Source organism: Myodes glareolus, chromosome 9 (genome assembly GCF_982192425.1).
Source record: "Myodes glareolus chromosome 9, mMyoGla1.1, whole genome shotgun sequence".
Classification (NCBI taxonomy): Eukaryota; Metazoa; Chordata; class Mammalia; order Rodentia; family Cricetidae; genus Myodes; species Myodes glareolus.
The window spans coordinates 107131188-107145740 of NC_142034.1; the positions used below are offsets into that span (position 1 = coordinate 107131188).

A 14553-nucleotide genomic window follows, 5' to 3' on the forward strand; every position below is an offset into this window, starting at 1 on the left:
AGCTTTGTCCCTTAGCAAAGTGGTTCTCAGTGGCTGATGTGTGGGATGTCAGTGAACCCACATGCTGTCTGTGGGTAGCTGGGTTTCTTAGATGGTTTGGCTATCTCTGATGAAGTCATGGTTGGAGATGCAAGTTCAGGGGCTGAGGAGGCTTGCTAGGTAAAGTGCAAGCCTGACAATTTGGGTTTAGATTTCCAGAACCATGTAAAGTTGGTATGGCAGAACACATCTATATACCCAGCAACAAGATAGGAGGTTGGGACAGGAGAACCCCTAGTAGTACATGTCTGTATACCCTGCAGCGAGATAGGAGTTGGGGACAGGAGAACCCCTAGAAGCTCCTAAGCAGGATAACTTGGGTACAGTAGTGAGGAGACCCTGTCTCAAACAATCTGGAAGTCTAGGACAACATCTGACCTCCACATGTGCACCATGACTTCTTAAGCCTGCATATACATACTTAAATATCGTGCAGTTTTTTTATTTTTATTTTATTTTTTAAAGAAATGCAATGAATGTTAAATCTTTAGTTTACTCCTGCGTTTGCCATCACTCTCACCCTGGATTTGGACTGAAGAGGTAGTGTGATTCTTGGACAGAGGAGAACAAGCTTTAAATATTTTTATTTTGCACATGATTGGCAGGGACTATCCCAGAGCCATAGCCCCAACTCCACTATTTTTTTTGGGGGGGGGGTTATTGTTGTTGTTTATTATTTTCCCCATAATTTAAATTTTTATTGAAAATAATTTTTTTTCATACAATGTGTTCTGATCAAATTTTCCCATACTCCAGTTTCTGCTATATCCTCCCCATCTACCCAGATCCACACCCTTTCTTTCTCTCCCTCATTAGAAAACAGGTAACTTCAAGGGCCTCAGTGATCTTCCAGCCACTCGTGCTTGGCCCCTGGGGCAGCAGCACCACCTGACTCACAGGCTGGCAAGAATGGCGGCTTTCTTAGTGTTTCCTACCCTGTTACACTCGCCTGTTAGCTTGAGTCCTGGTGCACAGGCTGCAGCCCAGACTGGTGGGACCTTGAAGTCTAGTTTATAGTGTTGAGTGGCACAGGTGTATTTTTTAAGTCTCCCCAGATGATTGTGTACAACCGTGCTTGAGAATAAGTGTCCTGGATGAATATCTCCTCTAGAGCAGCTTGCCCCTGATACCTCAAAACACTTTAGGTACCACAACAGTTTTCTGGGTAGAGGCCAGAGACTGCCTTGCAGTCAGTATGCAGACTGACCTAACAAAGCTTTGTCTAGTTCCCAATGTCAGAGTGCTAAGGCCGAGAACCTTGTGTTGGAATTTGAGGCCAGCAGCATGGTCATGACCTTTGAGCTTAGAAATCCAGGTTCCTAGCCTACCACAGACCTGCTGATCAAGAAACCACAGGGTTCCACCCTCAGGTGACATGCCTGCATACTGAAATGTGCAAGGCCTTGATTTAAAAAGTGCTCAGGACAAGGAGGAGAAAGATCAGCAGTTACCATTGTCTAGAGTCTTGTCCAGGGCCTGGGGACAGTATACACCTCTTTGCCTTCACCTGGAGGTTCAATTCTTCCCCTCTTCTGTATCCCACAGGCCCTTGTGATCACCAATTCAGCTAGAAAGTCTTCTACGGTTGGAGAGATTGTCAACCTCATGTCCGTGGATGCCCAGCGCTTCATGGATTTGGCCACATACATAAACATGATCTGGTCAGCCCCTCTGCAAGTCATCCTAGCCCTCTGGCTCCTATGGCTGGTGTGTGTTTGCTCTTGGTTTCCTTGTGCAGGGAGGGTTGGCTTTGTCTAGGCACTGACAGGGAGGGTATGGATGGGAAAGAACATTTCTTGGTGTCATTTACATTTTATTTTCTGTCCATTGGCCAGTTCCTGGTTATTTTATTCTTTCCTCGAGTCATCCAGGTTACTTCTTATTGTATTTTTATTTAGATATACATTGCCATTTCTCTCTCTCTCTCTCTCTCTCTCTCTCTCTCTCTCTCTCTCTGTGTGTGTGTGTGTGTGTGTGTGCGCGCGTGTGCACAGGGTTCAGAAGTAGACTTCAGGTGTCTTCCCTAATCTCTCTCCACCTTATTCTTTGAGAGAGTGTCTCTTCCTGAGCCTGGAGCTCACTGACTAGCTAGGGTAGCTGGCTGATGAACTCCAGCCTTGTTTCTGCTTTGCCTGTCCCAGCATTGGGATGACAGATGGATACTGCCACACCCACTTTGGTCCGTCCGTCCTTCTTTCCTTCTTTCTTTCCTTCTTTCTTTCCTTCTTTCTTTCCTTCTTTCTTTCCTTCCTTCCTTCCTTCCTTCCTTCCTTCCTTCCTTCCTTCCTTCCTTCCTTCCTTCCTTCCTTCCTTTTTTCTGGTTTTCTCGAGTCAGGGTTTCTCTGTGTTGCTTTGGTGCCTGTCCTAGAACTTGTTCTGTTGACCAGGCTGGCCTCAAACTCACAGAGATCCACCTGCCTCTGCCTCCTGAGTGCTGGGATTAAAGGTGTGCACCACCACCACCTGGCTGTTGTTTTTCCTTTTGAGACAAGGTCTTGGTATGTAGTCCATGCTGCCCTAGAACTTGCTATACCTACCAAGCTGTCAACAAACTTGCAGAGACCCTCCCGCCTCTGCCTTCACAGTGCTGAGTTACAGACATGCATCACCATGATCGTGTGATGAAATATATGTAATTAATGACCTTTTATATGGTTAACCCACCAACTTTCTCCCACTCTACTCCTCATGTGAAACAAACTTATTTATTAGAGCCTACATATATTGACCAAGAGTTCTTCGTTGTAAGGAATAGAAATCCATCTTAGCCTGAGCAGACAAGAGGAATTGCAGGGGAGGAGTTCTCATACCGAAACAATCCAGAGATCCCTAAGTATGGATGGGTCCAGAAGAACTGCCGTGTTTAGAGGGCTCGGTTTCTCTCTTGTTATTTCTTGGCCCTGCTTTCTTTAATTGGCTCCATTTATAATAGCCTTGTGTCATCTTTATAGACAATAGCAGATGGCCTTCATTGCCTCCATGGGTCTCTCCTAGGGCTCTGTGAGTAACCAGCTTAGTCTTCTTTCCATCCCTGAATCAATGGCTGTGGCCTGGGAAGGAGAAGTCTCTGACAGGCCGTCCTGAGTCTTGAGTCCTCCCCGTTGCAGAAAGATGTGATAGATCCAAGACTGAGAAGATGGTGAGCCAGGAGGCTCCCAGAACAGCACGTGCCCTGTCCATTCCATTCCCCCATGAATTCTTTCTCTCTTGTTTTTTTTTTTAGTACTTAGGGCCCCTTTTGTATACTAGGCAAGTGCTTTACCACTGAGCTCCATCTACAGCCAAAGGAATTACCCTCCTTACTCCCAGCTGATGATTCTGAACCCATCCTTAGTGGACCACCTCCCAGTGCAGTCATGTGTCACATTCTCATGTGTGAATGTGGGCACACGGTGGCTCGAGTGTCACGACTCTAGGGGCATTGGGACCTGGGAGAATGGAACCAATAAACGAGGTAAACTAAAGCCTCATGCCAACTTTATTCAGAGCCCTAGACAATTTATATGCTGAGGGTTAAGATAGGTCACATGAGTAAAGTTCTCATGAGTCAAGCTTTGTACAATACCAAGAACAAGCCACACGTGGCAAAAGCATGTTTTTCCATAGAGGCATATAAATGATAATTTAAATAACATCAGCAAGCAATAATGAGTAATCTGAAGTAAACTCATCCCTACCCACTACACCTGGGAGCAGTGAAAAAAAAAAACCACATTCCAGTAATAATTCCATGTTTTTAGGAAAATGAGGTCACAAGACTCTTGTTTTTTTTGGATTGTTCTCACAAGCTTTCAGAAGTCCCATAGGAATCCATTCCTGGACCCTGCTCTGATACTTGAGGTTGAAGGATAACTTTGGATGTTGGTATTCACCTTCTACCTTGAGACAGGGTCTTTTTGTTGTTCCCAGCTGTGTATGCCAGGCTGGCTGACCTGCAGACTTCCAGGTTTCTCCCAGCTCTACCTTCCCTCACACTGTAGGTCTCTGGGTTTACAGATGTGTGTATATGGATTCTGAGGATCTGAACTCAGGCCACATGCCTGTAGGATAACATGAGACCTCCCTTTTTTCTCCTTAGCATAGGAGTGTATCTGATATGATCTTCTGAGGTAGATTTTTGACTTCACAGTGTACTGTCCTTGACACCCTACTTTTAGACAGATAGCATTGGAGTCTCCATGTCTCTGGTAGGAGTTATACATGATCATACCAGCAGAAACAAACAACCCCCCACCAAAGAAACCAAAACCAAAGCATTAGCAACAACAGTCCAGCTCCATCTGCTAAATGGAGTTTACATTTAAACTTAAAAAGTTTACATTTATTTATGTGTGTGTTTGTGTGCCACAGCTCATGTGAAGATCAGGGACAACTTGTGAGAGTCAGGACTGGGGGTTATCAGACGTGGTGGCAAGATGCTTGCAGACAAACACATGACCCCATCTCCTGAGGAATGACACCTGAGTTTGAACTCTAACTTACACACATACACACACACACACACACACACACACACACACACACACACATCCTGTACCTCCCCATGAGCACTCACCCTGTGTATGGTAGCCCCCATGCACACACACTTGTGTATCATACCCTGCTCAACAAGTACAAATAGACATGCAAATGGTTATAATAGATTTTTTTTTTTAAATCAGTGCATTTGACTGTAGAATGTTCTGCTAGCCTGTGCTGGGAGTGTCATGAAGTGTGTGCTGTACTGCATCAGGGTCCCCAGAGCCTTTATCAGCCTTGAAGATGCCCTAGTTCGACAGTAGAGTCAGAGTTGATTATAGAAAACTATCAGAGGCGCTAGGAAGGTGGCTTAATCCATAAAAGGGCTGCTGTGCAAACATGAGGACCTGAGTTTGGATCCTCATTGCCCATGCAAAAAGCTGGGCCCAGCAGCACATGTCTATAATCCCAGTATTGCGAAGAAGTGAGCTCCAGGTTCATGAAACCACCATGTCTTGAAAAATGAAGTGAAAAGTAGCTGAGGAAGACACCAGAGTTAGTTTGTGTGTGTGTGTCTATGTATGTATGTACAACTTCTCACACATGTAGATGCATACACTTAGCAAGGATAAGGCACCCATGCAAGGGCAGACAGCAACAAGTTTGAATCTCTAGCAAGTCAAGGTCACAGGCGTAAAGCTGGGGGAGATGAGATACTGCAGCTCATCTCTGTGTATTCTCTGCCTGGCAAGTACAAAATGCCTCACTTTCTCGAAGAAGGGAGACGACACACAAGCCACACTGTTGGTGCCAGCTGAGTGGCAGGAAACCCCTTTGGAACCCAAGTCTTACAGTGTCAGATGCCAGCCAATCTGGTAGCCACCCTTCCAGCCACCTAGATTAGCACTAAGTCACCAGGCTGGAGGTTAACTAGTCAGCACTTTAAGACTTTTCTAAGATTCCAAAGGTCAAATTTGCATAGCTTACCTGGTTCTCAAGAGCTTTGGATAAGGGATCATTTACCAGCATATTCATAAAAGGGTTGGGAGGACCCCAACTGCAAACTCTTGATGCCTCATCTTTGGGTAAAAGGAATAAATGACTGGCACCGTATTTGGTTGGTGGGATCTGCCTGTGCTGTGTAGTCCACGATGGATGATGTGAGTACCAGGGCTGTGTTGAGTGACTAATTATCACCTGTCTTTCCTTAGAACCTGGGCCCTTCTGTGTTGGCTGGGGTGGCTGTGATGGTCTTCATGGTACCCTTCAATGCTGTGATGGCCATGAAGACCAAGACCTACCAGGTAGGATGTCCATCTCCGTGAGGCCTCACCCTGAGCCCTGGCCTGGGTCTTTCCTGATGAAGGTTGGCCAGTTTCCTGATGGTCAGCCTCATCTATTCCAGGTTCGGTGATACAGGGACACTGCTTCCCACAATGGCTTGTCCTTGGAGTTGGCAAGTTTTCAAAGGCAGCCATGGTCAGTGCCCCAGAGTTGGTCTGAGCAGGCAAGCAGAGACTAGCATAGTGACTGGGAGTCTAGCTTCCTCCCTTCCTTTGTCCCTCCCTCCATCTTTTATATTGGTTACTATATACAATACTATATATATATATATATATATGTATATATATATATATATATACACATACACAATACTATATACAATACTAACTTCTATTTTGAGACACACTTTTTGAAAGTGTTTTAACACAGTAAGTGCTTTTCTATTATACAGTTTTAAACTTCTTAAGTCTATAGGTTAGAAGCAATGGTATCCTGCATCCTACCTTCTTGGCCATTGTGAACACACTGAAGAGGATTCTTCCCTCCCTCCCTTCCTCTCTCCCTCCCTTCACCCCTCCCTCCCTCCTTTCTTCCTTCCTTGTCTTGATTTTATTTTGTAAACCGAGACTGGCCTCACTTTCCGTGTTCCTGCCTCAAACTGGAGGATCACAGACTTGCACTGCCATGCCTGGCTTTACCTCTAGAACTTTCCACATGTAATATAAGTTTATGTATAATTAGACTTGGTATGAAATTATGTATTTTCTTAAGTTTTAAAAATTTCTTCTTTTTCCTTTTATTGAAAATATATTTTTCCCCTCACATAATATCTCCTGATTCAGTTTCTCCTCCCTCTACCCTTCCAGTTCCTTCCCATCTCCCCTCCCATTGGATCCATTCCCTTTCTGTCTTTCATTAGAAGACAAACATGCTTCTCAGGGAATAGAATATAATATAATGATGAAAACTAAAGATAAAATAAAAGCTAACTGATTGGAATTGAACAAAACAAACAGAAGGAAAAGAGCCAGAGAGAAGGTGCCAGAAACAGAGACCTGCTTGTCTGCAGACTCAGGAATCCCATAAAACACTAAACTGGTGATAGTTTTATCATGTCTTTTTAATCCAGTGGGCATTTGTGATGGTAAGATTTTTATTATTTGACCCCATGCCCGATGATCTTCCTGTGTGGATCTTGTGGTCTTCATATCCCATGTTCTCAATCTCCCTATTGTTGTGTGTGTGCCGTCCATGGCCACACTTACGGGGTTTCAGGTAAGTTGACCGTGATGGGAGGGTAGCCTTGTAGGCTGACTTCATGAAGCAGGCCAGTCGGCAGGTTTTGTCCTGGAATAAGTAAGCTTCTCTGAGTGGCTCACCTCCAAAAATGCTCTTATCTTTGTTGTCATGTCTAGTTGTATGTGATTCCCTCATCTATGACTTAGGGGTGACCCAGCCTGATTGTGTTTGAAATGCTTAGAAAAGCATCTGCCATGGGTGATGTGCCATATGGTTTTAAAATATTTAACAGCTAAATGTCTTTGTCATGGCTTGTCAGAACCAGTGCCAGCCAGACCTGGCATGTTTCAGTAGTTTAATGACCAGAGAGTGGCTGGAATCAATTACAAGGAAAAGAAACCAACTGGTGTGGTGTGCTCTTGTCTGTCTAGCACTGAGAAGCTGAGGCAGGAGGACTAGGGATTTATGGCTGGGGGTGCTATAAAGACCCTGTGAAAAAGAGAAAGGAAGGAACGGGGGAGGAAGATAGGAAAAAGGAAGGGAGGAATGATTTATTCTTTCCTGGTAAGTTAGCAGCATACTAAGGTGGCATCCCCTCTTCTCTGAATGTCTCACCTCCATTCCTCAACTCTGAGTTGGTCTCTCAGTTGAATTCAACCTGATTTGGAGAAGTTTCAACTTTTACAATGGCCGAGTCTTTTGCTGTGGTCTATTGCTCACGAAGTCCAAGACCAGCTCTCCCAACCTCTGGGAGGAGCTCTTTCTAATTGTAGACGTTCCTAGGGCCCAGGATGCTGATCTCTTCTCCTGTAGGTGGCACACATGAAGAGCAAAGACAACAGAATCAAGCTGATGAATGAGATCCTCAATGGGATCAAAGTACTTAAGTTATATGCCTGGGAGCTGGCCTTCCAGGACAAGGTCATGGACATCAGGCAAGAAGAGCTAAAGGTGCTAAAGAAATCTGCGTACCTGGCGGCTGTTGGCACGTTCACCTGGGTCTGCACACCTTTCTTGGTGAGTGGGGCAGTTTCATGTGTGTTCTGTTTTTAAACCTAAATATTTGTAAAATTGTAAAAATCAGATTTATGTATTTGTGTGCATGTGCATGAGTGCTATGGCCCACGCGGAGGTCAGAGGACAACTAGGGCTCTCTCTTTCCGCCTGTGGGCTCCAGGGATTGTACTCAGCTCACTACATTTGAGAGCAAGTGCCTTTGCCATTGAGCCAGCATCTGTATATTTTTCAAAGACTGCTAGTTTGGGGCTGGGGTTTAGCTCAGTGGTATAGCATTTGCTTAGGTTTTGTGTCCTGGGTTCCAAACCCATCACTGCAAAACTAACCAGACAGGCAAAATATTGCCATTCGAGCAAGGCCTTCCCCATCATTCCTCTCCAAGGCTGATAACTCTCAGCCTTGCATTATTTGCAATGCTTGGCAACTCCACATTGCTAATCCTGCAGCTGTTACAGAATGGAAACCGGTGTTGTCATCTTACTTCATTGAGAAAGTCTCACAAGAAAGCATGCTAGGGTTGGGGTGATGGCTTAGTAGTGAAGGGCTTGCCTTGTAAGAATGAGTTCCTTTATGTGATCTCTAGCACCTTATATTCAACAACAGAGCCTGAAATGGTGGGGAGGCAGAGACAGGCATTCTGGACTCTCTGGCCAGCCTGTCTAGCCTACTTACTGTATTAAGGCAATTGACAGAACCTTTTACAGGTGGGTGGTGCCTAAAGACTGGCAGCAAAGCTGGGTATGGTGGCATATGCCTTTAATCCCAGCAGCACCAGGGAGGTGATGTCTGTGAATTTGAGGCCAGCTTGGTCTACAGAGTGAGTTCCAGGACCACTAGGGCTGTTAAACAGAGAAACCCTGCCTCAGAAAACCAAACCAAACCAATCAATCAAAAAAAAAAAAAAAAAAAAAAAAACCAAAACCAACCATTCAACTAAATAGAATGGCAGCTGAAGTTATCCTCTATTCTCTACATGCATATACATACATATGCACACACACACACATGTCCAAACACACACAATGTTATCTGAACTAAGCTGTATACTTGGTTGCCGTAGCTGGTAGACACCAGGGGACTAGGGTTTTCTTGTTATTAACTGATTGGAAGCTGTGGCTTGTCAGTGCCCTGAGACCATGTGTTCAGTAGCACTGCCAGACACATTCTAAAATTACAGTGTGGTTTATTGACTGTGTCTGGAATGTCAACTCAGAGAGGGCATCTGTGGACACCTGTCTCTGTTCCTCAGAGGATCCAAGGCTAACAGTCGGTACCCTGATGTCCATGGTAGCTACCAGATCATATAGGAAGTTCTAAAGTGTGGATGCATGTTGTCCTACACATCTCCATTGTGACAAGTCCTTTGCTCCATAGAGACTATTCTGTTTATTAGAAAACATTAGAAAAATGTCTAAGGTTATAGCTGTTTAAAGATATCTTTAGATATCTTTAGGGCTTTAGAGATGACTCAGCAGTTATGAACAGTCGATGCTTTTCCAGAACACTGAGTTGAGTTCCTAGTACTCAAAGTGGGCTGCTTGCAACCACCTAGAATTTCATTCCTGGGGATCTGAAGTGCATGCCCTCTTCTAGCCCATGGCGCACTCACATACATGTGGCACATACACAGAAATACACACAGATAAATAAAATAAGATAAATCTTTAAAATAGTTTAATGTATTCTAGTAGAACTGTACTGTATGTATCCTGGCATGCTTAAGACCCTGGGTTTGTCTTCTGACAGGGACATGTCACCTTTCCTTCCCTACCCTGTTAGCTGGCTCTTCCTCTGGGCACAGAAGCACCTTGCATTTCACTCCCTTTGCTTTCACACAGTAATTAAGGGAAATGTATGTTGGAAGGAAGGCCCGCTTGTTTGTCTCAGCCGCCTGTCTAGCTTAGCCCCGAAATAACCACACAGAAACTGTATTAATTAAATCACTGCTTGGCCCATTAGCTCTAGATTTTTATTGGTTTATTTTTACATCTTAATTTAACCCATTTCTATTAATCTGTGTATCGCCATGTGACAGTGGCTTACCGGGTAAAATTCCCAGCTTCGGTCTCCGGCAGATCCATGGCGTCTGTCTGACTCTGCTTTCTTCCTCCCAGAATTCAGTTCTGTCTTCTCTGCATACCTAAGTTCTGCCCTATCAGGCCAAGGCAGTTTCTTTATTCATTAACCAATACAAGCAACACACATAGGGGACTCCCACATCAGCTGCAGAGTCTTCATTGTTGAGGTGTGTGACTGAATGGGGTGGGTGACAAGGCTCACCGGAGCTGTGCTCCCCCGAGAATGAAATGGGCCTTTTATTTATTTATTTATTTATTTATTCATTCATTTATTTTGAGACAGGGTTTCTCTGTGTGGCCTTGACTCTCCTAGAACTAGCTCTTGTAGACCAGGCTGTCCTCGAACACACAGAGATGCACCTGCCTGTGCCTCCCGAGTGCTGGGATTAAACGTGTGTGCCATTACTGCTCGACTTTTTTTTTTTTTTTTTTTTTTTTTTTTTTTATAAAATAACCTTTGTGTTTTAGTTAGGGTTACTATTGCTGTGAAAAGACACCATGACCACTGGAAACTCTTATAAAGAAAACATTTAATTGGGGGTGACTCACTTACAATTTCAGTCCATTATCATGACAGGTGGCATGGTGGCTTGTTAGGGTCTGAGAGAAGTCCCCAAAGAAGACCAAAAGGCATGTATGTAATAACAAGAGCGCTTTATAAATTCTAATGTTGGGGTGGTACTTTGAAACCCCCAAAGAAGATCACAAGCTCTTTTTAAGAGGAGTTAGGGAAATTCTAGAGAGGAGGGATTAATCTGGGACTGATTGGTGGAGGAAAGATTAGTATGGGGGCTGATTGGTGGATGGTCCTAGTGGTATAGGGTAGGAAAAGCTATCTTTAGCCTGCAGAAGTTGGGGGGGCATCAGCTGAGCTAGCGGAAGGGTTTTGGGGACCTGCTGAGCCAGCAGAAGGGCTTGTGGGTGTGTTTGCTGATGGTCACCCATAAGTTGTGGTTTTCATGAGACTTGCTTGTTCAACTCTGTCCCATTTTAGTGAAGTGAAAATTAGGTCTGGTCTCTGTCAGGACTCTGATCTGTTGCCCCTTCACCCCCAGCCCTCCTAGCCATTTTAGGCTTAGAAGCAGATGTGGTGCTGGAGCAGAAAGTGCTATATCTTGAAGGCAATAGGAAGTAGATTGAAATACAGGGTGGTATCCTCAACATAGGAAACCTCAAATCCCACCCACACAGTGACACACTTCCTCAGCAAGGCCACACCCACTCTAACAAAGCCGTACCTCCTAGTAATGCCACTCCCTGGCACCCATAAATGCAAAATGCATTTAGTGCAACTTCAAAAGTTCCCATGGTCTATAATAGTCTCAAACTTGTTTCAAAGTCCAGTCTCTTCTGAGATGCTTGGCAGTCTCTTAACTGTAATCCCTCTGTAAGATTCACACACACACACACACACACACACACACACACACACACACACACACACGTACAGAATTTACATTACTATTCCAAATTGTAGAGAAGGGAGCACAGTGAGGAAATAAATGGTAGACCAAAGAGAGATCAAAAACCAACTGAGCAAGCTCCAAACTCTGTATCTTTACATCTGATATCGAAATGCTCTTCAGATGTCCAACTGCTTTCAGCTTTGTTGACTGCAACCTTGATAGATCGTGCAGTTTCTGGGCTGCAGGTTCTTACCTTCAAAGATCATTTCCCCTTGTCTCCATTCCAAAGCCAGAAAGTACTAGAGAGAAGGATTCTGGACCTTGCCCCTTGGTTTCTGGCTGGGTTCAGTATATGTTACCTTTTTACTTGCTGTGACAAAAATCTCGGAGAGAGGCAACTTAATGGAGGAGAACTTAGTTTGCTTCACAGACACCAGTGCCCTGTGGTGCTGAGGATGGTGTTGCATCTGTGGTGGAATGGGAGCTTGGCTTTCAGCATGGCTTGCTCCCATCCTGATGGATCAGGAAGCAGGGCCAGGCCTGCTCTGGAAGCCAACCAGGCCTGATGTCCTGAAGATTCCATGTCCTTTCCAGACGGTGGTACCTACTGGAGAGGTGTCCCAACACATGAGCCTGTGGGGCATTTTACCCTAAAACCAAGCAGCAGAGAAGGCTGAAAATGCTGGGATTCCAGGACAGTCAGCTGAACCTATTGTCAAGAAACAGTTGAGGCTAGTTGTCAGCAGGAGAAAAGATGTGGTCTGTGCTGCCTTTCCACTGGCAGGCTCCTGCTTCAAGGATGGGTGGTGTTCACCTGTAGTGATGGGAGAGAGGTGGGAGGCCTTGCCTCTTGTTCTGGGCTCAGAGCCTAGTGTCTGTCACTTGGTGCTCTTTTCTAAGCCAGAGTAAAGCACACTCTTGGGTGATCTGTGAGCTACTTGCCTCTTATTTGACCTGGACCTTCTTCTGCAGAGTAATGGCCAGGCCCTGGGATAGTGACTACTGCTGTACAGGTCAGAGTTTGTCATGTTTGCCTGTTTCCAGCGCCTTGGCATAGGGTATCTGCATGGTACCCATGTGTAGGTGGATGAATGAATGATCAAAAGTTGTATTACTTCAGTTCTATCATGCTGACAGGAATCTGACTTTAGCCCATCAAAATCCCAGCAAAATTCTTCAAAGACCTTGAAAGAACAATAATCAACTTCATATAGAAAAGCAAAAAACCAGGATAGCCAAAACAATCCTATGCAATAAAAGAACTTCTGGAGGCATCACAATCCTGACTTCAAACTTCACTACAGAGCTATAGTACTGAAAACAGCCTGGTATTGGCATAAAAACAGACAGGAGAACCAATAGAAGACCCGGATATCAATCCACACATCTTCGAACACCTGTTCTTTGATAAAGAAGCAAAAAATATGAAATAGAAAAAAGAAAGCACATTCAACAAGTGGTTCTGGCATAACTGGATATCAATATGTAGAAGAATGAAAATAGACCCATATCTATCACCATGCACAAAACTCAAGTCCAAATGGATCAAAGACCCCAACATAAAGCCAGCCACACTGAACCTGATAGAAGAGAAAGTGGGAAGTACACTTGAACTCATTGGCACAGGGAACCACTTCCTAAATATAACCCCAGTAGCACAGACACTGAGAGAAACAATAAATGGGACCTTCTGAAACTGAAAAGCTTCTGTAAAGCAAAGGACACGGTCAACAAGACAAAACGACAGCCTACAGAATGGGAAAAGATCTTCACTAACCTCACATCAGACAGAGGTCTGATCTCCAAAATACACAAAGAACTCAAAAAATTGGACACCAGAAGATCACATAATCCAATAAAAAAAATGGAGTACTGCTACGGACCGGCTCAGGGGAGCCACTCAGACCGTGAGGGAATCAGGGCGAAGGACGGAAGATTTCAGGAAATGGTGGAGGAATTTGACAGACAGCCACTCTCAATGTATTTTGAAAATGCTGCTGTGTTTTACTTATTCAGTGTGAGGTTTTTATATTATTACAAACAAAGAACTTGGCAAAGGCATACATCATCAGATCATAAAAAAAGCATAGAATAGTTTACAAAAAAAACTTTGAAAATGCTTTGACTTGGGCACAAGGACTTTCGCCCAGTCTGTACCAGGCGGCTGGCAGGGCTAAGTGACCTTGTGCTCAGAATATCTTGGGGTGTGAGAGGAGAAAGCCACTATCTTCCTGGGAAAACTTTCTGCTAGGAAATTTTAGACATGATCTCAAACTTGTCTGAATCTGCTTTCATACCATAAATCTCAACTTTCTTCCCTCCCTGACTCTCAGGGTCAGATGTTGTAATTAGCCTAGGTTTATTCTGGCCATAATGAAGGCTGCATAGGCCTCCTGCACGTAATTCTCAGGCAAACATCTAGTGTTGCTGCAGCTGTTTTCCTGCAGAAGGCTTCTAAGGTTTCTCCTGATAAGAGCAACTCCTTCTGCTCCACATCATTAAGGAATTATTTTAATGATGACTTCCCTATTTCCAGAACTGGCTATTTCTTTAAAGGCTTTAATGAATAGGGGTGCAAAACTCAAAAATGTCCTCAGCAGTCTTGTTTGTATTCACAACTGCCTGGAATAGTCTGATCTGTTAGCAATATGCAAGAATCACAAAGAACACACAGACAAGGGCAAAGGCAGACATATAGCACCAAGTACAGTCAGGTCGAGTCAGTACAAATGGCAACTCAGGTAGCATTACACCACAACTGGTTGCCAAGGGACAGCCCAGGACTCAACTCCGAGAAGCGCGGATCCTGATCCCTCCGACAATATTTGCCCATCCAGTCAGCATTTCTGCTACACTGGCGAGACAGCCGTGGATGTAGCAGAGTACAGACCTAAACAGAGAATTCTCAACAGAGAAATCTAAAATGACTGAAAGACACTTAAGGAAATGTTCAACATCCTTAGTCACCAGAGAAATGCAAATCAAAACAACTCTGAGATTCCATCTTATACCTGTAAGAATGGTCAAGATCA

At 44.4% G+C, this 14553-nt stretch overlaps 1 protein-coding gene across 4 annotated transcripts in view; it reads left to right on the forward strand.

Annotated features, from left to right (window-relative positions):
- Abcc1 (ATP binding cassette subfamily C member 1 (ABCC1 blood group)) overlaps positions 1–14553 on the forward strand; it is a 122682-nt gene that overhangs the window by 63275 nt on the left and 44854 nt on the right. For all 4 annotated transcript variants that reach the window (XM_048433287.3, XM_085694516.2, XM_085694515.2 and 1 more), the window contains 3 exons: positions 1585–1746; positions 5709–5801; positions 7834–8037. In XM_048433287.3, coding sequence (XP_048289244.2) covers positions 1585–1746; positions 5709–5801; positions 7834–8037 — 459 coding nt within the window. The remainder of the gene's footprint in view (positions 1–1584; positions 1747–5708; positions 5802–7833; positions 8038–14553) is intronic.